The 24896-nt window shown below is 40.8% G+C and overlaps 2 protein-coding genes across 2 annotated transcripts; one reads left to right on the forward strand and one right to left on the reverse strand.

Annotated features, from left to right (window-relative positions):
* Positions 1-550: 550 nt before the first annotated feature.
* Positions 551-10718, reverse strand: LOC118774330 (G protein-activated inward rectifier potassium channel 4-like). The gene is made up of 4 exons (XM_036523628.1): positions 10664-10718; positions 5704-5786; positions 4300-5173; positions 551-900 (listed from the first exon to the last, which is right to left on the reverse strand). Exons 2-4 carry the CDS (start codon positions 5767-5769, stop codon positions 551-553), a joined length of 1290 nt encoding a protein of 429 aa, XP_036379521.1. The 5' UTR covers positions 5770-5786; positions 10664-10718.
* Positions 10719-20509: 9791 nt separating this feature from the next.
* On the forward strand, positions 20510-22534 carry kcnj1b (potassium inwardly rectifying channel subfamily J member 1b). The gene is made up of 2 exons (XM_036523411.1): positions 20510-20532; positions 21394-22534. Exon 2 carries the CDS (start codon positions 21401-21403, stop codon positions 22532-22534), a length of 1134 nt encoding a protein of 377 aa, XP_036379304.1. The 5' UTR covers positions 20510-20532; positions 21394-21400.
* The last annotated feature ends 2362 nt before the right edge of the window (positions 22535-24896 follow it).

Raw genomic sequence — 24896 nt, forward strand, 5'->3', positions numbered from 1 at the left:
AGACGGAATTCAAGTCACACTGGTTTCCTGGTCTCACGAAGGATACACACTGCTATGTGCCTTGAGACCATCGCTTGGGACGGGGTGTTCCTCGCTCATGGTAATCCAGTGTGTGGTACAGGTGTAAACTTAAATTTGGTTTGGGGATAATCCTGTGTAGTATGGGAGCACAGCTACTATGTTACAAATCCTTGAACAAAAAGACCCCTGCACTGGCACACAGGTAGAGAGAGCGCCACTGATGTTATTGGTGACTCTTCAAACCAATTTGATTTAAGTAAACGAGGCTGATGAAGATCCCTGCAACAGTTCAAATGTCTTCTGTTTAGCAGCCTTGCTTCTTCATACACAGTGTTGACAGAATCCATTGGACTCTGGATGGCAAAACAAGCATTCCGGCGGTCTGTTCTGCACCACCCAAACTCAGATTAAGAATGAAACTGTGGCCATACTGCGTGAGGCGTTTTTATCTTTTCCAAGCAATGTGATGGAACTGCTAAACCTGCCAAGCACGCACCAGAGCGTGGCCTGGACTATAGTCTGTGGGGTGTCACGGTTGAGCTGGGAGACTGGCAGCTGAACCATTGGTTCCTCCTTTTTCCCCTCCCTCCTCCCTGTGGACCTCCTCCTGCGGCTGGGGATCAGGGGTGGAAAGCAGGTCCTGGAGGTGGGCTTTGGGGGTCTGGGTGTGGAAGGAGAGCTGGGGGAATAGGAGCTCATCTCGAACCATGGAGGCCAGCTCTTTTGCACTGCAAGAGGGAGTGCTTGTCTCATAGATGTCATGGAAGTTGTTGTAATCCACCTCATAGAAGCCATTCTCCAAGGAGAGCACAGGGGTAAAGCGGTATCCCCACAACACTTCCGTGTCCAAGTAAGAACTCCGAGCCTGGCAGGTCATGCCTTTGCGAGGACGGGGACAAAAAAAGAGAGAGCAGGACACATTGAAACTCTGTTAAAACTGGGAAATGCAAAAATTGGCTCAAATGAATCAAGGTGACAAACATTTGAAAATGAAACAGGAAGTTAGCATGCAAATCTGTTAAGTAATGCCTAAAACATTAAGAATTTAGCAAACTGTACACTGAAGTCTGCATTGTCAAAGTCAGATTCAGTGTTCAGGGCAATTTTAAGGTGTTTATGGCAATCCCTAACAAAATGCCACACTTGGTGTCATACCTACAATATCTAATCTTGAGCTGCCCATTGTGAATCAATGCAATAGTGTGTGTTAGGGGGGATATCTCCGATGTACATGCTGACCAACAGCTCAGGGATACTTTATAATCCTTTGTCTGTTTGCAAGGGCCTGTTATGTCACCAAAAAAAGCTGACACTATGACATCTGAACAAAATATAAATTGATAAAAGACATGGCTATAGGGAATAAAAATGGAGCACTGTAACATTAAGACACACGTTACATTATGTTAAAAGAATGCTTTTTTTGATGTATGCAAAGTCTTATTGACACTTTTATCAATATGGTTTTCCCATGTGTTCTATCCATTTTTAACGACACCTTGAAAAAATGTATTTTATTCCTTTCTTATTAATGATGGGATTATTTTAAAGAAACATTATTGCAAATGTCTACTTGAGGAACACCTGGGCATGCTCAGGTTTGTTCTGTTCAAATCGCCCTTCAGATTAAGCCAAGAGGCTGTTTCAGCAGAAAAAAAAAAAAAAAAAACTTGAACAAAGCCATTTTCACTAATTAATTTTCATGGTCAAGGAAATATCCAAAGAGAAATGGCATGTCCCCTGAAGTCACACTTCTATGAAAGACCAGCTGAGCAAGGATCTCAAGGTGAATTCAAGGTACAATCAATGATATTAAAAACAGCTGCAGAGAACAGTGTTTCCAGTTGTCGGCATGCACATCTCAGCTATCCAAACCAAATTAGCTTTGATGGAATTATGCAGCACAAATTTTTCTTTCTCCTGTGTTTCCAGTATTTTTACTTAATAAATATAATTTTTTTTGGAAGCTGACATCTTTTGGAAGAGGGTAGCTGGCCTCATTGTTGATACAAACATGAACATCTGAGACAACATGAAACATTTCAGGATAACACATGGGAAAAACCCACTCAATCCATATCAGGAAAAAAAAGCTGTCACAGTCACATTCTTCACTTTAATATTAATAAATATAATTGCTTTCTCCACCTCTGCCAGTTGTTTCAGAAGTCTACATAAAAATATACCATGTTATAAACATAAAAAACAATGCATTCATTCTGTGTAAGTGTGTGAGTGTGTGTTCACAAGGGTTTCTATCTCTGGAAATGATATATTAATACTCTTTTTTATATAAATTATGAACAAGAAAGCAACCAATGATATTTATATAATGCTGCACACTTTAGATTGCAGAATAGGCATCTTAGTTATCTATAACCCTCAGTTCCTTATATACCTAACACTGACAAGATGCAATGCTATGCACTGTTAGAGCATGTTTTCTGATGATGCAGGGTGAGTTTTTAGCTCCAGGAGATGACAAGTCAGGTTTTTGTTAATGGGATTCTGATGTTTATGCAGTGAAATGCATGCTGTGGGACACTGAATTCATCTTTCAGCAAGATTTTCCCTGCAGTAATGTATTCCCTGGGAAAGAGAAGCAACGTATGGAAAAATATGAGGGAATACTAGTACAGATGTGACTGCCTGAGTCCTTCAGGATAATTTCTGGGGTAGAGGCCAACACAATTTTAAAAAACAGTAAGTTATATTGAATTTTAAACATTATAAACGGGTTCATTTACTTAGGTGATAGGTTGTGGAAAGTAAAATCCCTTCCTCAATTCAGCTCAGTAACATTTTGACTCCAATGATATATTAAATACCTAGCTTGTTCTTTATTCACACCAATAATCAATACCAGTTGCAAGATGTATTTATATACTTTCACTCTGAAGTAAGGTCATTATTTTATAGATATTTAATATGCAGAAGCTGAAATGAATGATTCCTGTCCTGCACAAGACTGTGCAGGGATTCACAGAAAATGTATTGCAGAAATGTATAGCGTCAGAAACATCCAGAGGCATGAACAAATGTGACAATTCAAAGTAAAGGTCTTAAATATAGATGTCTTTTGAAAGATGTAACCAATAACGTGCAGCCTATTGAAGAGATGTTTCATGCACTGTATTTGAATTAGAACAACCACTGCCACCTGCCCTTGAACAACGACTGATAAATAGCTTAAACTGCACATTGTGGCTGATTATGCTAATGTATCCCTTACTGGGTATCAGAAGCGTGGAATGAAAAAGCAATTAGCAGCTAGGGTTAAGCCAATAAAAATGATCCTGTTCCCTGGGTGCCTCTGTGATAAATAAACAGATTCCAAGATCAATATTTTCCACAAGCCAGCTCTCAAGGAACCTTGGAATCTCATGCAAGTGATCATTTTTTGGATCTGTCAGGCATGCTGGTGGGAACATGGAGGCGTTTCCTGCTTGTTTTTATCATCTTGCTCTTTTTCAGTGACTGAAGATGAGGCATGCAGTCCCCCATGTCTTTTCCTCACTCACAGGCTGTTTCAGGTTTGATGTGTAAATAGAAAATAATAAACCAAAGGCCACGCCGCCGAATTTGCATGTTAATATTTTGCACTAAATAAAAAGCGAATCTGTCGTTCAGGAGTTACAGAAGCTGTTAGCATTAACCCCTCACATGCCTTCTGGTCTTCATCCACAGAAACAACATTGGAAACACATAACTGAACTGCTTTAAATGTATTTTGAGTTAAATGCAGAAACAGTTCTAGGTAGAGTGCTGCTTTGCAGATGTCTCAAAACTAGGAAAAAATAACTGTTGACTTTTAATAGGGCATAAATGAGCTGATTTTGACTTGTATGAGGTGTGAAGTCTTGGCCCACAGGACAGTTTATTGTACTTCACAGTGCTGGCAGCTGCCCGAAGGGTCATTTACTCCATTTCAGAATAGTCACCAGTGGGACCTTAAAATGAACACTGAAATGCCAGTGATGCAACCCCACAGAAAATATAGTCTGGTGTCCAGCTGCATGGATTTGGAAACAATAATAAATAAGAACAAAAGCACTAGTGTAAGCTTGGGGTTGAGTACATATGGACATTGTACTTCCACAGGCATGATGGACATTGTGCATCCACAGTCAAGATAAAACAGCAATGGACAGTGATAGCGTGTGCAGATACATCAAAGTGCAGTGAAAGACTCAGAGTCTGAATATAGGCAAGGTTCCAAAGCACCAGGCTGATATCTTGTGAAATGAAATTGTTCATACTATTGAAAATAAAACTAACCTGTGGCCTCCACCATGCCTTCCAGGATGACCACGATCTCAAACTCCTCCTTCTCCATCTGGGCCTGGCTCCACTCCCAGAAGGGGCTCTTCTCATTGATCTCGTGGGAGATGATGAGCGGGGACACCAGGAAGAGGCGGTCGTCCCCCGTGTCGAAGCCGATGTTGATGTCGGTCTGGTTGAGCGGGATGAACTCGCCCTCCTTGGTCTGCTGGGAGCGGATGAGCTTGGCTCGGATGGAGGCCTCCACGATGTGCGAGTTGCGTAGGTCGCCGACGCGGAACATGAGGCACAGCTTGTCATCGCGCACCGAGATGACGGCCTTGTGGGAGAACATGAGGGTCTCCGCTCGCTTCTTGGGCTGCGAGATCTTGACGAACATGCAGCCCACCATGATGGCGTTGACAATGGAGCCCAGGATGGCCTGCACCAGCAGCAGTATGATGCCCTCCGGGCAGTCGTTGGTAATGACCCGGTACCCATAACCAATGGTAGTCTCTGTCTCAATGGAGAAGAGGAAGGCAGACACAAAACTATTGAGGTTCTCCACACAGGGTGTCCAGTCCTGCTCATCTCCATGGACCAGGTCGCCCCGGAGATAAGCTATGATCCACCAGAGAAGGCCAAAGAACAGCCAGGTAATAACGTAGACCAGGGTAAAGATGAGCAGACTTAAACGCCACTTGAGGTCTACCAGTGTGGTGAAGAGGTCACTGAAATAACGGTAGGTTTCCTGAACGTTGCCGTGGTGGACGTTGCACTTGCCGTCCTTCTGGACATAACGCTGTCTGGGCTTCTTCACTGTCTCTGGAATCAGGCGAGTGCGATCAGTGGTGATTTGGGCCTCTCTGATGTGCTTTGGGAGCTTCTTCATCTAGAAGGATGTAAATATAGCTTGGTGAAAAAATCTTAAGGTCCCCTATTCATGTCTCAACACAATTCTAATTAACCACAAATGAAAGTGCCCAGACATATTGTGTAGAAGCAGCTGTCGTATATTACTCAAAGAAACAAGAAATAAAGAAAACTGAAAGAAATTGCTTGTCTGCATGACAGCATAGCTATGTCTGCAGAAAAAGACAGCATATTAAAGGAAAAAAAAACAGCTATTCTTTTCAATAAATGCTTGCAGAAAATTCAAGGTTGATCACTGTATTTTCTATCTGAATGTTCACTTTTCATTTTCGAGCACATGTTTGTTACGACCCCATTTTTGATTTTCAATATTTACAGTGGAGATCGATTCCAGGGCTTGAAGAAAACCCAGTTCATGGTTTCACCATTTACATGACAACATTAATGAGATTTTGTGTGCATAGATGGCATTCTTGACATACAAACAGATAATTCAAAGGCTCTCCTAAACTATACCTATCCCCTTTCAAAGAAAAAAAAAATGCCAACCTCTCTGGGAATTACTCCTATCTCCATGTCGTGGTCCATGTGGGCTCGAGAATCCCCTGCCATCATCAGCTGGAACTGCAGACCTGGGGGATGGATTCAAGGAAAAGAAGGAGGGAGAGAAAGAGAGCAGAAGGAGAGGGCAGAGGGGAATAATCAGGGGACTGATTTAGAAAATCTGTTCACTTCATGCATGAATGTATTATGAAATAGAATGTGTAATCTAGTACACACAAGCATAACTCGATTCTAGTTAACATAGAAATCTAGATAACAAGAAATACAATGTATTGTACTTTTTCAGGACAACCAGTTAGTATGCAATCAATACTTTTAGCATTGCTTTAGAAACTGCACCTTTGATTTCATGTGTTTACATCCATACATTAAGCCATTTCCTTCCAACTGTGCTGCACCAACAGTACACTAATCTATGGGAGAGAGTCAAGATTCGTACAGGCCACTGTACAGCTGGCTCGTTTGCCGTTCTAACGACTGTCCCCTGCTCTCCCTGACACCTGCGCTCACCTTTTAAATTTCCCCAGGGAAACAAAGCAAGGTCAGTGATGATTCAGCCCTGTTGCAAACTAGAGTATAACCACTCCTATGCAAATCTATCCTGAAATAATTCAGCGGTATGATCACATGAATATCTCTCTTGGAAAATGACAGCAAGCCGCAAGTCTAATAATGCCTTTAAAACATGAATTCCCAATGAATACTACTCCCACCAGCAGTAGAATCATAATGTGTTCCTTTAGCTGTGATCAGATCAAATTGCAGCTACCATTTAGACGTCTTTGTTGCCATAGTATGAGTACATCAGCACTATTCAATAACATGTTTAGCATGGCAGCTGCGATCTTCAGGTGTGTTACTATTATTGTTATTAGTAGTATCCTCATCAACTTGCATAGTTCATGCATTTACATTTACATACTACCCATTTTTTGAGATGAGTATTTTACAATGGCAGTTCCCAACCCAGGAATCAATCCTGAAAACCACACTACACCTCAGTCTAGTAATAATGCTTTGAGAAAAACCTCATGATTTCATGAATAAAACATAGACCCATTGTGAGATGAGTATGTGTTCCTTTACCTACAACACATTAATGCTGTGCCATGCAAGTACCATTTTGATGTGTCTATTTGTTGTTTGCCTCTGCTCTTTTCAGATATATATATATATATATATATATATATATATATATATATATATATATATATATAGATATATATATATATATATATATATATATATATATATATGTATACAGATTTATGTGGTATTTAAATTCAGACAATTGCATTGAGTTAAACTATGCCTCAATGTAATTCAAATGAGGCTCTTGGTCTAAAAAAAATCCCCACAGAGCTTACTAAAAACTTGCTGACTAAAGGGTTTAAGTTGAGAGTGTTTGATGTTAGTTATTAATAGAACACACATTTTACATTGACCACAAATGCATTTAAGGAAATAAAGCACATTTGTCTGCAAAGCTCTTCAATATTGTTTCATTATTAATCATTATTGTACAAAATGCATACATCAATGTCACATAAATCAAAGTCCATTTTACAAATTTTGGAACAGGATAATTTTCAGAAAGATAGCAAAAGGTTAGAATGAGAGGAAAAAAAGCTATGCACACAGGAAGCGTAACACACATTCCTGGCCTTGTTGCTAGAAAATGCAGTAAGCATTTATCTCGCTGCTCTGAGCCAGACAAGGTGTTTTAGTAGTGTTGCATTGAGACACTGATAGCGCTACCAATTTGCTAAGCGCTCGCCTGTCACATTTAAAGCAAGGACATCAACAGCTCACAATCAATATGGTTTCCTACTTAAGCAGGGAACCATATTCCTTTTTCTCAGATGGAAAAGCTTTACAATACAACTATAATGACTTTAAAGAGACAACATAGTTCGCATGCAGCATATCTGTGAACTCTTTCTATCACCACAGTACTCTGCAGATACATAGGGGTCATGATGAGATCTTTAGCTGCCTCAATGTTTGAATCTGTATTTTTAGATCCTGCGACAGCCTCTCTTTTCCTTCTAGAAGGTGCTAAGTTTGAGTCTTGCCAAAAGCATAACTATTGCAAGATGCTATATTGGTATTAAAGTAACACTGTCAGTAGGTCTTCCATCCATATTGCCTTTCAAATCAGTAAAATCAGAAAGAACTATCTACAGCTCAGTTGTATGATATAATCACATTCTTACATCATTTGGCTATTATTGAAAAGTAAAATGTAACAAAATATATAATCATGACATGTAAAATTTATCATACATCAAATGCATCAAAAATACATCAAAACATAATATTCAGTTTAATACTAGAGTGTTGCTGTATTTTGACGTGTGAGCTTGCAGTTTTCAATCAAATATAATGTAATACAGAACATCTGCCATAACAAAACACACAAAACAGAGTCTGAAGCAAAGTCAGCTAGATAACTTGCAGTGTAGCGGTGCCATATATTTCCTCCAGTGTGCCGGCTCTCTGGTGTGGTTGTCCATTCTGCAGTCGGATGGCCGGACACTGCCATTGCTCTTCTCCTCCTACAAGAACAGCTGCCTGTCCCCGAGGTGCTGATCCAGCATGCACTGCAGTACTACGGTTCAGTATTATCTACACCCAAGCTGTGACACTGTCAGGTCATATGGGGCAAACTGCACAAAATTTCCAAAGTGGCCATCAAGACTTGTTAATGGCTCAAGGCTTAATTGCTCCAGCCAGCCTCATCCACACGCTGCTACTCTCAACTCTCAGACTCTCAGAAATTGCTCTCTCCCTGCCACTCTGCTTTTACCAGTCGTGTCCTGTCACCACTAAAGGCAATTAGACTAACGAAATGACAATACCCACGCAACATGGCCGATGCTGAAAACATTGTGCTTGGGTTCCAGTCATTTCTGTGCCATGCGCTGTTTTGTGTGTGTATGTCTGTGTGTGTGTGTGTGTGTGTGTGTATGTCTGTGTGTGTGTGTGTGTGTGTGTGTGTGCGTTTATGTCTGTGTGTGTGTGTGTGTGTGCGCAAGGGTGTACATGGGTCTTTGAAAGCAGCTTTTGCAAATCCCCGAAGGCTGCTGAGGGAGGTTGGAGTGAGGATTGAAGGCCGAGTGACACTCGTTTAATTCAGCTGAATATGTCTGCACGAGAGCACAGGGTTACGGGGAAATGCCTCTACCGCACTCACGGGCGGCGTGTCAGATCCTAATTTCCTAATTTTGATTGATCATTTTGAGTTGAATACATAGCTGGATTTAGAGCCCAAGTCCCATGGCTCCATGCTTGAAGGGGTAACAAAGGGCGCTGTGCGCAGGACGAGTTAATGGGCAAACCGTTCTGATTAGAAACATAATTGTTTACCCGACAAAGTTTACAGAGCCATTGGTGCTGCTGTTGAGCTCCCATGAGGAGCCCAGCAAAATGTGAGTTTCATACCAAAGTGAATGTGGTACAGCAGGAGACCATTAAGTCCACTGTGTTTTCCCTCTTAAAGGTCAGCTCACCTTGGTGTGGCCTGTTCCATCAATTAGGATGAAGCCTCTGAATGCTCACTTATACCCCTTGAGGCAGAAACCTCCAATCACCCTGGGTAGGGAACGCCTACTCCAGTCAGCGAACGCTTCAATAAATGTATACAGCAAGACATGGCAACTGCAATGCACCTAAATGGACCACCATTGTGGCTTTGCAATGAAGTCATCTGTGAAGCTGCCATTCCCTGATTTTTTTTGCTTTTACAGGCATATTTAGACCCTTTCTACAAATGTTTAAGGCTCATGGCATCACATTTGAGGACACTGTGTCTGATGAAAGCAGTAGTGAATGACATTTTTCATTCAGATGGAATGTTAAAGTGAAGAATCATTAATCAAGGAAAAATCACAGCTTAATGAGAAGAACACTTCCCTGGTAATAAACACACATTTATTTTGCAAGCTTGGATGGGTCCCTGACATTGTGACACTACAAAACAAAAAAGGATTGTTTCTATATGCCATCCCCAGAAACCATGCTCCTCCTACATAAATATCTGCAAAAGATTTTCCCTCAGTTGTTATTCATATAGCTGTTTTTTTTTCAATTTCCAAACAATGATTCTCAGCCCAGATCTAAAACATCATAACTCTGTTTAGAAGCATGCAAATACCACAAAAAATTATTTTATTTAAAAATAACTCAATTGCATTACAGAGAGAAACAATCTCACTCTGTGGACAGAACCTATTGTTATTAAATTTGTACTAAATAAATAAATGTAAATGTAAATGTAAAGTAAAATCCTGAAGATGCCTGCCATTGAATATACACAGCCAAGTAGATTTTCATCTGAATCAACTACCAGAGCACAGGAATCATCAGGGGAAATTTGTTGTCACTGTTAGTTTTCTCTAATATGCGGTGATGGAGCTGACATTGCTAGAGTAACTGTTTCCATGTATGAGTGGGATATCTCACTGTTCTGTCTGTCCCAATATCCACGTTGCAGCCTCCGCTTGAAAACTCCTGCATTGCACAAAACAATGTGCACAGACATCTTGTCAGGTTTTACAATGCTTTCCTTACAAACAAATTTTAACCTGGTTACTGAGGCCACTTGAGGAAGGCAAGTGACATGCGAATGTGAGGAGAAATATATCCTAACAATGGCATCACTGGTGATAAATGACTGCATGTGATCTCTTATGGGACAGGGGTTTCTGCACGGGGAACAGATGTCTCACAGTTGTCTTTGTACATGATCCCCCCTCACTACTTTCACCCTGGGATGAACCAATCAGACATACATGTTAATATAATATAAATGATTAATGGTTCATAATGAACACAAGTGACTACTAATCACTAACAGGACAAAAGCTGAAGCACAGAAAACAGAGCAGTTCCACTTTATGCTTTTCCCCTCTGCTGCGGTCTCTCTGAGGTGTGACGGGCTTACCTTCGGTTCCCAGCAAAAGTAGCTTCCAGGCGCCCACCGTGGCATCTCCCGGCTGCTCCCCCTGTGTCTGAGCTCCTTCTCTGGCTCCAAGCAGCGGCCGTTCCACCAATCCTGTGCTGCTCCTCTGCACCCCTGTGCCTGTGTGTGTGTCTGTGTGCGAGTATCAACTCTCTCCCCCTCTCTTGCTCTCTCTCTCGCTCTCTCTCTCTCCCTCTCTCTCCCTCTCTCTCTCTCTCTCTCTCTCTGTACCTCTCCCTCACTCCCACATGGAGGTCTTGTCTCTCAGTGTTTGTGTGTGCGTGTGTGCGTTTCTGCCACATGGCCTGCCTCACTCTGCAGAAAGCGAGGGGGGGGGGGGGTGGAGAGAGAGAGAGAGAGAGAGAGAGAGAGAGAGAGAGAGAGAGAGAGAGAGAGAGAGAGAGAGAGAGAGAGGTGAGTGCAGGGGAGAGGAAAGTCGTGTCTGAGAGGAAGAGAGATACTGAGGAAGCAGTTTTAATCAGCTGCACTAAAACCGCAGCCGGAGAAAAGAACCTTGGGGATGGTGGTGGTGGTGGAGGGGGAGTATAGGGGGAGGCCCAGATGCAGCGGGGGCAAAAAGGATCAGAGGGATGAAATATCGGAGCAAGGTCATTTGTGCAATCAGATTCATCCATCAGAGTCGTCCACCTCCCGAGAGCTCCATTAGGAAGCGAGAACCTGTACTGTGCATATCTTCTCTCCATTTCAACATGAGCACAATTGTTTTGCATAGAGCATTACCATGATTTATGGCCCCCCAGCCTCTTTGTTACAGATCTGATTGCCCCCTGTGCTGTGAGACAGGAGCTTGTGTCAGCTGGCTGGTGGGGTAACTAATTGAAAGTAAAAAAAAAAAAATCCTCCACTGGTACTGCTAAAGAGGTGACCGTAAAGACCCGGGAGGTGGGAGGATGAGGGTATCATAAAATGTCTCTGTTGTAGCGATTCCCTCACCTCCTGGCTGTAATTACGTGCCTGTCACGGCTATTGATCGGATGGCTCGTTAGAGTAAATCCGGCTCAGCCGCGCCACTTTCACACTTTGCGTGGATTAAAAAGCAGGGGGCTGTTAATTATAGTTGAGGCAGTCCTGTTTGCTTAAACAAACCATCACTACAAAATGTGACTGCCTGGGTGTTCAGTGAGCCATGTGCAGTACTTTGCGAACACCAGACCAGGAAATCATAAATGCTCTCTTCCTATTCCATCAGTACCTTTTTTACTCAACAAATTAAATTACCCACTGAGGACGGACTCTGTGCTAAAAGTTTATTCATATGTCATTGGTCCCATTATGTACTGAATTATTTCGCTTTTCAGTTGCGCTTATTGCGGCGGTCTCAAAGTGAGTTAAGGTAATGGCACTGGGATATGGGAAAATATTGTCAGATGGAAAGGAAAAGCCCAGAGTGTGCATGTATGGACTGAATAAAAGGGAATAAATATTCTGAATAATTCATCACGATATGAGTGGTATTGGGTGAGCACACACAGGAACACAGCGCGAGTTGAAGGCAGCCAGCAAACAGAGTGGAATGACTGGTCAGCCACTCCACACCAACCACCCTGTTATCCACCACTTAAAATAAGTCACTGCATTTTAAACTCACCAGCAAATTATAGCAAAACAGATCTAATTCACAGACAGGAAAATATTTACTTAACTGTGTGAATGAGCTACAAACAGAACAGCATGACTGAAATTCAGCTAGCACAAAGAAAATCCTCCCCTTGCTTTCCTTCCCCTCTTAAGAAGTGTCCTTTGCTTAATTGCTGTTTTATCTTCCTAGATTCTACTGAATTGGTTAAAATGAATCCATGTTTATATCAACAGGAGGACTTGTATTTAAAAAAACGTTGTGATTTCATTGTGACATCCTCAGGTCATTGCAGTCGATTTGCCTTTCAGAGTCAAAAGTGGAGTTTGGGGTGGGCTGACAGGTGACAGGGATATTATTGCTTGCAGTGCTTACTTTAGAGGAGTCAGCACTTTATGATAAGCTTAGTGTGCGGCCAGCTTGCTGCAGTGGGTTACCTACAGTTAGCGCTGCAGCCTTAGAGCAGCCATACTATGACCCTAGATGAATAATGTATACCATCCAGCCAATATCAGAAATGAACAATAACACACAGAAAAAAAATAACAATACATACTGAAAAACTGAAAGCTCGCTAGACGAACCCAGGGACGTAAAACACCAATACACCATGCTAAGATTGTTCTTATACCTATTTCAGCGTTACAATAAAACATCTGACTAACGTATGTCCCCTTAGTCTTTCGCTCTCAGTTCGCCTACAGCCCTTTGAGCCTCTGGCTTCATTAGTCCTGATTGATCCTCCTGTCAAAGCCCATGACACCTCAATGAAGTGAACTGTAAGGAGCCCCTGAGGACGAGGACACTAGAAACATGAAAATCAGAGCCTGCCAAGGACTCAAACAGGAGTAAACTGCTGAGAAAGAAATAGAATGCACAAATCATTAGAGTTTTACAATATGCTTCAAAGCCAGCAGCTGTGTGTGAGATTTTGTATATAAGGAACTTTAGATGGGTTGGTCATGAATAAAAAAGAATATATATGTATATGCACGCTTGTGAAAAATTATGAATTAATTATTTAGATATATGAAGTACCAATACTTCATATATCTGCTTAGAACACTAAGAAACATGAAAGAAGGAGTGCCTATTAGCAACTGGAAAATATTTAAATTATAAATCATTTCAAAGTGTAGACTCTTATTTGCACTCCTTACTCATGTATTATTCACATACCAATTCACCATTTATTTAGTACATACTGGATTTAGATCAGTGCACTTATTCATTGTTTTTCTTTATATATATGTATATATATATAAATGTGCATATATATATATATATATATATATATATATATATATATATATATATATATATATGTGTGTGTGTGCAAGGAGTAGATAAAATACTGAAAACACCAAACAATTTATGAATAACTGTTAACTAATAAGGAGTCGAACTGCCTTTTGCTTTCAGAACAACTTAAACCCTTCTTGGAATGCTGTTATACAAGTTTGAATGGTTTCCAGTAGGATATTGGACCACTCTTCTAGAAGGCAACCCTCTAGTTCTTTGAGAAATGAAGGACATAGAAATCTACACTGTACTTTGCATTCCAGAACTTCCCATACAGGTTCAGTGATGTTTAAGTATGGTGATTGCAGAAGCCCTGGAGGGAGTTTGACTACACCCTGCTGTTAATAAACCCACTCCTGAATATTTTTAGCAGTGTGTACAGGGGTATTATTGTCTTTGAAGATTGAAAAATCTTGAGGAAATAGTGTTTGCACCATAGGGTGCACCTAGTTGCCTGAAATTTCTGTGTTTCCCTAATTCTACTGTGCAGAGTAATAATTGGACCCAATGATTCCATGGGAGGATTTCCCATAGCATACCAAATCCATTACCATTTTTAACAGTTAAGGACAGGAAATGTGGGTTGAAATCTTACAAACAACTAGCCTTTGGGTTTTAGCAACTATCATGTCTATCTCTGTCAGTCAGCTTTGAGCTGCAAGTAGTGTTTCAGTGACTGATACCTACAATTCTGGCAACAACCTTTTCAGAAATCTGTTAGATCTCTCATGTTGCTGTAGAAACTCAACTAGTAGAGTGTTGAAATGTCTTGAATATCAGAAATATATTGTCAATCAATGAAACACAATTACTTCAAGATTCATGTCTTTTTTCATTAGATGTTTTGATTATTTTATCTCCTACCCCAGTATACAGTAAGACATGCACGGTCCCTGCTCTATAATTTGACAATCTTCTATGACTACCTGTTTCATGGAAACTAAATTAGTGCCCATGTTGAACTGTCCTACCAGCATGAAATCAGTTGGATGTCTGCCAGGAGACACCAAAATATCTACAGACATCCCACTGTTGGTAAAACCATCTCTTGTTCCTCTTCCTTGCTTTTAAAAGTGAACGAGGTCCAATTAGTGCTGTAACAACATAGACCGTCTTTACCTCAGTGTGGTCTTAGAGCTTTTCTACAAGTTGCCATGGGGCATACTTATATATACACTCAGCTAGCCAACTGATAAAATAAAGGTAGTGACATACAAAATTGGCTCAAACACATAAAGAATAAAAAAGAACGAAAAGACTTCTTGTCTCTTTAATTTGATACATATGGTATCAATAGACCATTCATGTGGTGTGGATAGCTACCAAACAACTAACCTTTGAATAGTATAGTGGAAAGTCATTAGCAAAGCCTTTTTGGCATGGAACCTTCTCAATGACTGAGTGATGACCTAGTCAATGTAAAAGACTTGTCATGTTCATGTCACAGAGGATTGTAGAGAGGAACACGTATAGAGAAAACAGAGGGGAGTTAAGATGTGAAATTAACAGTAAATTAAGGGTGAAATCGAGAGCAAAAGGAACAGGCAGGGGGAAAACTTTACTTGGCAGGGAAAAGTGGTGAGCAAAAGTGACAGCAGGGCTTTCCATCTTCATCTTAAATGATCCACAGTCTAAACATATGAAAAGAAGACAGGAAATAGCGCATCATGTCCATACATCTCAGATACCATACCTAACAATTTGGACTTATTGTACATGAAGGAATACATTCATCATTCCTAAATCCATTTCAACTCATTCAATTCAAAATGTTTTTTTCTTCCTAAGTTTTATTTTTCATACATCATCATAAACCTTAGTTTTTTCTCTGCTAGTCACATTGCCTCATACATTTTCTTTTCGTTTAAGTATTTTAGGTTTGAAATGGTCACCATTTGACTACAATTATAATGATATGCACTGATTAAATGAAACTGGTATGCATCTCATCTACATTTGGAAGGAGTAAACAAGTGGGAGAATAATGAAATTGCTTAAAATGAACTCTGTCAATCTGTTCAGTTCTTTCCCCTGTAGACATACACGAGTTGCATTTCCAAGTAATAGCAGAGTTTTGCTTTCAAACATCTGAAAAGTGAAAAGCGCACATCAGTTTTGACACGATGCGATGTTCTGTAATATCCCCCGCCAACATGCAGATCCCGCTGTTCTGCGAGAGTCCCCGAGATCGAGAGAAGCTGGTCGAGGCGGTTCCATAAACATATCTGATAAACATATGCCCTGTGAGGATTTCTTTAAACCTTTACCGTGACATCACATAGCAAAGTACTCTAGGTCAACCCAGGGCGTGATATAGGACTTACAGATCTTGAATGGCAAGACCACCCTGAGGGATCCCCCCAAGAAAAAATGGAAACAGGTTGCCTGGTTCTTCATACTTGCCACACTGCAGCCATAACCCTCACTAGTTAAGCGTAGCTGCAGACAGACACCCATGTCAAGCTCACAGCCAAAACACGTCTAAGCATGCATTTATGCATGCATCTAAAATACTGATGTATGTTTCAGTCGTTACTAACATAACGATTAACTAAATGGCGCTTAAAAGCAACAGGCAGAACTCTGAACAGCAAGTGGTTCCCCTTGAGCAAGTGTTGGCTTGTTCACGGGAGCTCTCCGGTGCTGAAGCACTCCGTGATATTTCCTCAGGCTTCAAAATAACTAAGTGCATCGGAATTACCAGTGAGTTTACTGACGCTTGTCAGCACACCCACAATACGCAGAAACATTAATTAAAACAAGGTTTGCCGACTGTCGGAGACTCGGAGTTCAACGCTGTGTTGTGAGTGATAACACAATCCCTTTAACAATGAGTTTCTGGCGCTGTGTCGGAAGTTGTTGGCTAGTTTCTGCGATGACAAAAGAGCTGAAAGGAATTTAAAACGGGCTTTCCCCTGCTCAGAATTAAGAGCCGTTTCCGAGGCATGATAACCTTAGAGCACCTTTTACACTTTTACACACGGCTATATTTAATTTGCTGACACTAACCTACTCCCACCCACAGCAGATGTGGTAAACCTCCTGTGATATGCCCTTTAGTCGTGTGCCCTCCATAAACCACTGTGTGCATAGACATATACACGCTTTCTGACCATCTCAACCCTCAGTTTTCGACATGGCCTTCGGGCGCTGGCTTAAGCGTTGCTTGCAGCTTCTCCGACTATTTCCTTTTCGGTTGTTGAAATCTAAAATCTGGAATGTGACTTAGTTTATAACCTGGATCAGGAAGTAAGCACATTTGAAGCACACGTGATATTCAATCAGTGAATGTTTCAGTAATTGTAATAGCTTTGCATGTGCACAGGGCAGTGAGAATAGTGTCAACACTGCAGTGTCTTTAGTAGTTTATATCTAGATTCATCTTAGACGTTGTCTTCTTATTATGTCGAAAACATATTCAGTGGGTTCAAACGTAGAAATGTTTTACAAAGAGAGATCGCAGAAACTTGTTGTCCAAGATTGTACCTTGGAAATGACACGGGATTGCAAAGACAGTAATAACATGTATGGTAGCTCGACATAATGGTAGCCTACTACTGTACAAACACTACGTCAGTTAACTCAAATACATATTTGATATCTCAAATTACATGTCATTTTACCATATGTATGCCACAAACCAGACAGACAATGTAGTTCATACAGTTTCATTGATAACCTAATTATTTTTCAGGAGTATAAAGCATTGTTTTCTAACCCCCTTTCACTGAGTTCACAGACAAAACGAATAAAACGTTTCGTAAAATATCAAAGACAACAAATCGGTATCAGTAGGACAAAAGCGTGTGAATGGGGGAAGGTGTTAATGTAGCTTACTTGCGCAACACATGTAGCGTCTTATTATGTAAATTGATGACATCTTTTCAAGATTGTGGTGAAACATGAATAAGAAAACGTCTCCGCCTTTTCGCGGTCACGCCCAATTGAAAACTACCTGTCAGGGGTCAACGTTTACAATAGTCATACAACAAAACAATCAAATCAAGTTCATTAGAGTTTACTTTTGGATCGCAGAGAACTGTAGTCCCGCGTAAACGTGTAGTTTTTCTTTTTTTCTCAGAGTTCGTTCTTGAATGTCAAGCCTTCGCTGTTATCCTACCTGAACATTTCGTAAATGTAATTCAGATGGAAATGAGGTTTCCAATCCCTCAAACAGACAAAAAAAAAAAAAAATCGCCATCGTTGTAGTCATTATCATCGTAAACATGGTTTTATGTGCACGGCGACAACGAACTATATACGTTAGCTATCTACCGATGTGATTGCAAAGGGTAGACTTTTATAGTTTACCCACCACTTTTATCACTGTGGGGTGTGGTGACAAGACGCAAGGCTCATAACCTAAAGGTTAGATTCTCCTCAGGGACATTGCTGCTGTACCCTTGGGCAACAGGCAAGATGGAAGATGTAATGTAAAGTAATCCAAAAGAGATTCAGTAAACATGCAGTTGTATAAATGTTAAACATGTTAAATTGTAACTTATGCAAGTCACTGGGACAAGAGTGTCTACGAAGCAACTAAATGTAAATGTATTACTACGCCACAGTTAGCAAGAACCGTGTATATTTGTTTGGCTGAAGGCTGAAGGTACCCGATCACTGTGTAATTGTGCTGAGTGTAACGTATATGATAGAGTTAAGGTATAAATTTAACAATCAGACTAAAGCAACAGGTGCCCATGTTTCTCCATAAACAGAGTAGACTTACAAACGCACATGACCTTTCTAACAAAGTATCAACAGTGAACTGCCCTGTGTTTTTCATCTTAACCTATTATTTAGAACTAGGCCACAGATAGAGGATTGAAGCAGACCTGGATGTGGGAGTTCATGGGGGTAAACACCAAGATACTCTATGCCTGTAGGGTGGAGGTTGGCACCCAAACTGGTTTCAGTGAACCCGGGACATCTATAAAAGCAGCAGGTACAGTGGAACATGCCAGAACATTTCCTACAGCTCAAAGGACACACTTGAGAGCATACCCTCTGACACAAGCTAGAGGACAAGGTAAGATTTACATTTGAAAAGTGTTCCTCTTTTTTACAGGATCATTACTACTCAGACATTAAAAAACAACCTATCCTAAAATACGTCTACAGTTAAAAATGGTAATAAATGGTAATATGCATGTTTTAGTACCTTTGCACATCACAAAATTATTACCATTTCATACTTGACTTCACTGAAAGAGATACACAGAATGCTCAGTTCTTAAACAACAACCAAACTGTTAAATTTTATAGTGATTTTTGTCATGAAAAAAGTCTTGTTTTGTCTTTAAAAAATAGGATAGGATACTTTGTCACACAGAGTGTGATGGTTTTACACAATAATTACAAAAAACAAGTAATACTATATCTAGTTCAAGCTGAAACGTAGTGTTCACCACTTACCTTTCATTTAAAAAACCGAAAGTGCATGAGTTTAAAGTACGCAGAGGAAGTGGAACTACCTGTGGTTTTATGTGCTAAATGTTGTGTTTGTGTGAGTTTGTAACATGTTTAACATGGTGCATATTTTCTTACAAAATAATTATTACAAAAGGGCATAGACTCACTTAAGAATGCTAAATTTACTAAAGTATGAATTATCTATACCTCATCAGATGCATGACATTTTCACAAATTGAGTTATTGAGATATTTCTGTTGTCTCTCTGCCTGACTACTACTAGAGTCTGTTTCATTGCTGAGCCATGTCAGTCTGCAGAGCATATATTTGCATCACCAGTTATACAGTCAGTTATACATACTGTGAGGCAAGTGTCCTCCTATCTCTCACTCCCAGACCCGGCAGCTTGGGGTAGAAATAAGGAGAAGCGGTATCATCGTCTAGTTGTGTTATAGGTAGTAGGTTGGACTTCTGGATGGGGTTCAACCAAGTTATTGTTGTATGGCTGTAACATCGATGAGCAAGGAAGGTACAACATTATAGCAGTTCAGTGTTTTCCTCCCACTTTTCCTGCTCTGCTGACCCTAATGTTTCCTGCTACTGATTTCATTCACAGCCTCCCTGATTAGCATACGACTAATGGCATCTGTTCTCCCTGAGGTGGGGCTGTTGAATTATATATAGAGCAGTTTGCACAAGGTTAACAAAGTTAACTTCTCCCTCTTTAAGTTAGAGATGAACCATTTGCACATGCACTGGGAAAACAATGTGAAATGACACAGTATTATATTCATCATAAACACTATACCTTTTATAATATAATACCTTTTATAACCATAATAATGGTTACTAGGGTTCCTTTCTTGTGTTTCCCACACATTATTCTGGTGTGCATGTTTGGTGGGCTAAAGCTGGGGGAGGGGTCGGGTAGGAGCACAAACAAAAAGGGAAATGTGATTGAAGGATTTCTTTGTGCGTCGTAGCGAAATGTCTCAGTGTTCTCTGTGAAAAAAAAAAAACAGCAGGGTGCTGAATTGGTCACGTTGTCCTCTCACACGCTCAATGGGTGCACCACTGGCTGCTCTGTATTGTGCGTTTCCTGGCATACAGAGTAGCTAGAGATTCCAGCATTTTCCATTCCTGTTGCTAATCTCCCTGGTAGTGATATATATCCACCACATGGGCTGAACTGGGATGGCTGAGTCAGAGTGTACCATTGGCAGCATTTAGTGTAGATTCTCTGCGTGGGGGTGGGGTACACAGTTGCCTGGGGTGGGGGTGGGGGGGCTTGGGGGGTGGTGTTTGGTGAGTTTTTGGTTGGGGGCTGATATATCTGGGCCAGGACAGTGACACATTTTGAACAAGGCCTGTCGTTCTATAAGGGGGCAGTGTACACTGCGACATGTGCCTAGGATTAGAACATTGCACTGGGGATTAAAACTTGCAACACATGCAAAGCAACTTGCGGGGAGAGAGGCGTAAGAGAAAACAAAACAAAAAAAAACACCATTCCAGTTTGGCCAGGGGATTCAAACAGCAGGTATGTGAAGTGGTTTATACTCACTGATTATTCATGGCTGACAGATACACGGATCCATTTGTGATTGGATTAAAACCATCCGTTTTTACAAGCAAGAAATTTTCCATGGAAAATGTCTATGAGTTAACCTTTCTCCACCAGGTCAGAAAGAGTGCTGCCTTTTAATTCCATAAAGAGTTTTGCCTCATTAGTTTTACTAGAGGAGCAGTGACCTGTGTTAAACAGTTACTGGTATGTTTTCATTATCATTTAAGTTAATAGTCGTAAAGCTGAAGGACATTTCTTTGAGGATGTTTCGCCTCACTGCATATGTTTAAATGTCAGGGACATTTCATTTGTTTATTCAAAATGTTCACACCTAAATATGTGAAGCTATTTTGGAAACTGGACTCTTCTGTTTGAGGTAAAAAAAGTTTGTTTTCATGCATAGTGGCTTTGGTAGAGTGATGTAATCATGATGAAGTAATTTTTGGAGTATCTGAAAAAAAAAAACAATTTATGCTTGAAATGATCAGTTTGATTCAATTTTTTTAAAATTAGAAATATATCAAAGATAAAAGGAGTTTAATTAAACATTTTCACTTTGTGACCAGAGCTGTCTTACAAAATCAGCTCAAAGCTCGCTAGTGCCTTTCACTGCTATGAGAAGAGGAAAATATTAGCAAGCTGGCAATTTTGCCTGGAATACTGAAGCAACCCACTCAAACCATGAACTTCTGTTTTGCTGGCTTAATATGGATTATATATGACTTTGTGAAACTTGACCTACTTTCCCTACAAATTTATACTTGCCGAGCCTTGCTAGAGCACTGTTAATCGCTAAACAGCCTGACCATGTCTTTCATTCTCGTTACTCCACAGCTAGAGGATGTTCAGGTTCATCCAGAAGCGAATCCACGACCACCTGGCAGAGCGCAGGATCCGGCGGAGTCGGCTGGTAGCCAAGGATGGACGCTGCAACATTGAGTTCGGCAACATTGAGTACCACAACCATTTCGCTTTCCTCAAGGACTTCTGGACGACCTTTGTGGAAATCCGCTGGCGCTTCATGATTTTGCTTTTCATTGCCTCCTTCACGGGGAGCTGGTTCATCTTCGGACTGCTGTGGTACTGGATTGCAAAGAGCAATGGAGACCTGATGGGGGCAAACCTCCCAAAGGGGCACATCCCCTGTGTCGCTAATATCAATGGGCTCACCACTGCATTTCTCTACTCCCTGGAGACCCAGACCACCATAGGGTACGGAGGGCGTGCTGTCACTGGACACTGTGCGGGCGCCGTCGCCCTCATCATCATCCAGTCCCTGATTGGAGCCATCATTAACTGCTTCATGTGCGGGGTCATCCTGGCTAAGATCTCTCTGCCCAAGAAGAGGGCCAAGACCATCACCTTCAGTGAGACAGCCGTCATCTGCCAGAAGAAGGGAAGTCTGTGTCTGCAGATCAGGGTGGCCAACATGCGCAAGACCCTTCTGATCGGGAGCCAGATCTACGGCAAGCTGCTGAGGACCACCATCACCCCCGAGGGAGAGACCATCATCATGGACCAGGTCAACATCGACTTTGTGGTGGACGCCGGCAAAAACAACCTCTTTTTCATCTGCCCCCTCACACTTTGCCACATCATCGACAAGACCAGCCCTTTCTTCGAGATGGCTGCGGACACCCTCCACCAGCAGGAGTTTGAGCTGGTGGTCTTCCTGGATGGCACAGCCGAGTCCACCAGCTCCGCCTGTCAGGTGCGGACCTCCTTCATCCCCCAGGAGATCCAGTGGGGATACAGCTTTCTTCCAATCATCTCTCGCACTAAAGGGGGCAAGTACCGCATTGACTTCTCCAACTTCTCAAAGACCGTGCCAGTGGCTACGCCTCACTGCGCCCTCTGCTTCCACAATGAGGGCCATCATCATCAACACCACCCCCACAATGAGAAGAGAGGCATCGACAACGAGGGCTTTGAGGTGATTGACATTGACGATTCGGCAGATGTCACCATGATGTGAGCCACAGTGAGCTTTAAGCGAGAATGAAGTTACTCAAACAGTGCTTATGATCAGTAATTCAAAACAACTGAGATTGACCTGAGGAGCTCCCGGTCTTGTATAGGTCCTCCAGAGGAATTGAGCGAAGACAAGATTTCAGGCACTGAATAGCACGTGTATTTGAGTCTGTAGGCCACTATGTGGTAGGTTACTGGTAGTGAAAAATGAACAGAACTGGTACCTCTAACTGCATGTATTCCATCAAAATAAATAAGCAGTTTGTGTTGCCTAGCTTGAAATAGATAAGGTGCACAGATGACAACATTGCTTTTCCATGAGAGACATAATGAACTAGCTGGTTTTTCACGCCATAAGGTTAACGATGCTATGGAATGTGTTCGTTATTTTAAAAGGACCATTTTTGGAGTATAGTTGACAAAGACAGATGAAAGATACTTTCAAGTCCTCTGAAAGCACTATCAAAATGACAGGGGCGCGCAGCCTATGGTCATAGGCTGGAAAAAATACCAAAAATGTTTTTGAGCCTGAGAGAATATGAGGACCTTTCAACTTTCAACTTTACAACTTTAACACATATATATATATATATATATATATATATATATATGCCTCTGACTTGAAGGACAGATGGAAATATGGCCCAAGTTGCTGGTCCCTACACCTCAAAGTGACTCTAAGAGTAAAGAGTAAAAAAGAGTAATATGACACCGGTAAAATTAAGCAGACAGAGAGTTTGTTTGCAAATTCATGAATTGAGAGGGGAGGCATGAAGGGTAACTTTGAGTGGATTATGATTTAAGTCCTTTTTAATGAAATATTTAAGAGCTCATGGAGTATCAAAATGGTTGACTCGCAAGTGCTTTAAAAGTACTGTTTTTCCTGTACTGTACTGTGTTTTCTTTGAAGTAATAATGCAATAAGTGGATTAAGTTTAATTTTGTGAGCATGGCAGTCTCCAGCAATAACTACATGTTATGGGTCTGTGTTCATATGAGACTTAGTTTTATATGTCATCTCAGGGGAATACACATTCGTCACAATAAAATTGTTTGGACAAAACATGATGTCACACTTTACATCCATGACACATTTGTCTTTGGAAGTCTGGATTATGGTTTCTAGTATTATGTCTTCATGTTCAGGCAGTGATAGATGATGTTACAATCTCTCATAGACACATGAGGATTTTAAAGTATTTGGGTTTAGGATTTGGGTTTTTGTATATCTTAACTACTGTAACCATTATCTGTTATCTACATAAGTGAGACATGGATGCATAATCGCATAATTTGTGATTGTAGACCAATCATAGGAATTCCTTTTGGTAAATCTAGAATCAGGCAGGTCATACATGACACATAGCCTCAAACCTTGTGATCAGTGTTTCCAGGCTGAGATTAATTAGATCATAAACTCTGTACAAAATACATATGCAGGGAATAAGTAACATAGGTAGCAGGATACTCTAAATTATGAATCAAAAGTGTCATTCAACTCAAAAGACAATGACACATTTCATATAAAACAAAAACACAAAAAAACATCTGAAACTGGCTAAATTTGCACAGTGATTTTGATGGCAATTGTTTCATTATATACATTATAGTTTGTAAATATTTAGGATTTTTATGTTAAATGCTGTTTTCTTGAGAATGTACATTATTGGCTATCTGATATTTCATTTTAGTTGAGTGTACATTAAACAGAGGTAAAGGTAAAGTGAGATATAAGGAATTGTATTAGCAAGTCCATGCAAATATCTAGGTTGAGAAGCCTAACAATTCAGCCTCAGATAGATCTGAATGTAAGGGATTTCAGTAGTTCGACCAAAGCAAAACAGAAAGGAAACTCAACATGTTTTCTTTAAGTGAAGTTTGCATCGAATGAATTAACCTCTTAATGAATTAATGTGATGAGATGGCATAATTAAAGTCAGTTACAAAGGAAAGTCTGCACATGTGTTTGCTTCTGCCAGTTGAACAGTGTAAAATGACTGCAGTTGATTGCAATTTGATTTCAAGCCAAACTAAGTAGACAACATCCTCCAAAAACCACTGGAGGGCAATGTTGACATGCTGATTCTCAAGTACAAAAGTCATCTCCCCTTCTCCCATGAACATCATTGGTGAACATTGTGTTGTTTTTTCTCTTTACCATCACATGCATAAAACGATAATCCTGGATTAACTTTCTGTATCTCAACACATCACTAAAATGTGAAACAGTTTCTTGGGCTCCTCTTATAAAGAAATATCAAAGAGCCCCAAGGAATGGATTATCCTTAGGGGTTAGATGTGGCCACTGGCTGCTATATAGAATGCAGATGCTATTAACAATAACACTTGGAGTAATCTCCAAACAG

This window comes from Megalops cyprinoides, chromosome 3, assembly GCF_013368585.1.
Source record: "Megalops cyprinoides isolate fMegCyp1 chromosome 3, fMegCyp1.pri, whole genome shotgun sequence".
NCBI classification, from domain to species: Eukaryota; Metazoa; Chordata; class Actinopteri; order Elopiformes; family Megalopidae; genus Megalops; species Megalops cyprinoides.

Bases quoted from the DNA above. Each gene is read 5' to 3' on its own strand.
- LOC118774330 (XM_036523628.1), bottom strand. From the start codon at position 5,769: ATGATGGCAGGGGATTCTCGAGCCCACATGGACCACGACATGGAGATA. The intron at 5,174-5,703 runs GTTGGCATTTTT...ACATCCTTCTAG, and splicing joins TAGGAGTAATTCCCAGAGAG to ATGAAGAAGCTCCCAAAGCA. The intron at 901-4,299 runs GTTAGTTTTATT...GTCCTCGCAAAG, and splicing joins AGGCATGGTGGAGGCCACAG to GCATGACCTGCCAGGCTCGG.
- kcnj1b (XM_036523411.1), top strand. From the start codon at position 21,401: ATGTTCAGGTTCATCCAGAAGCGAATCCACGACCACCTGGCAGAGCGC.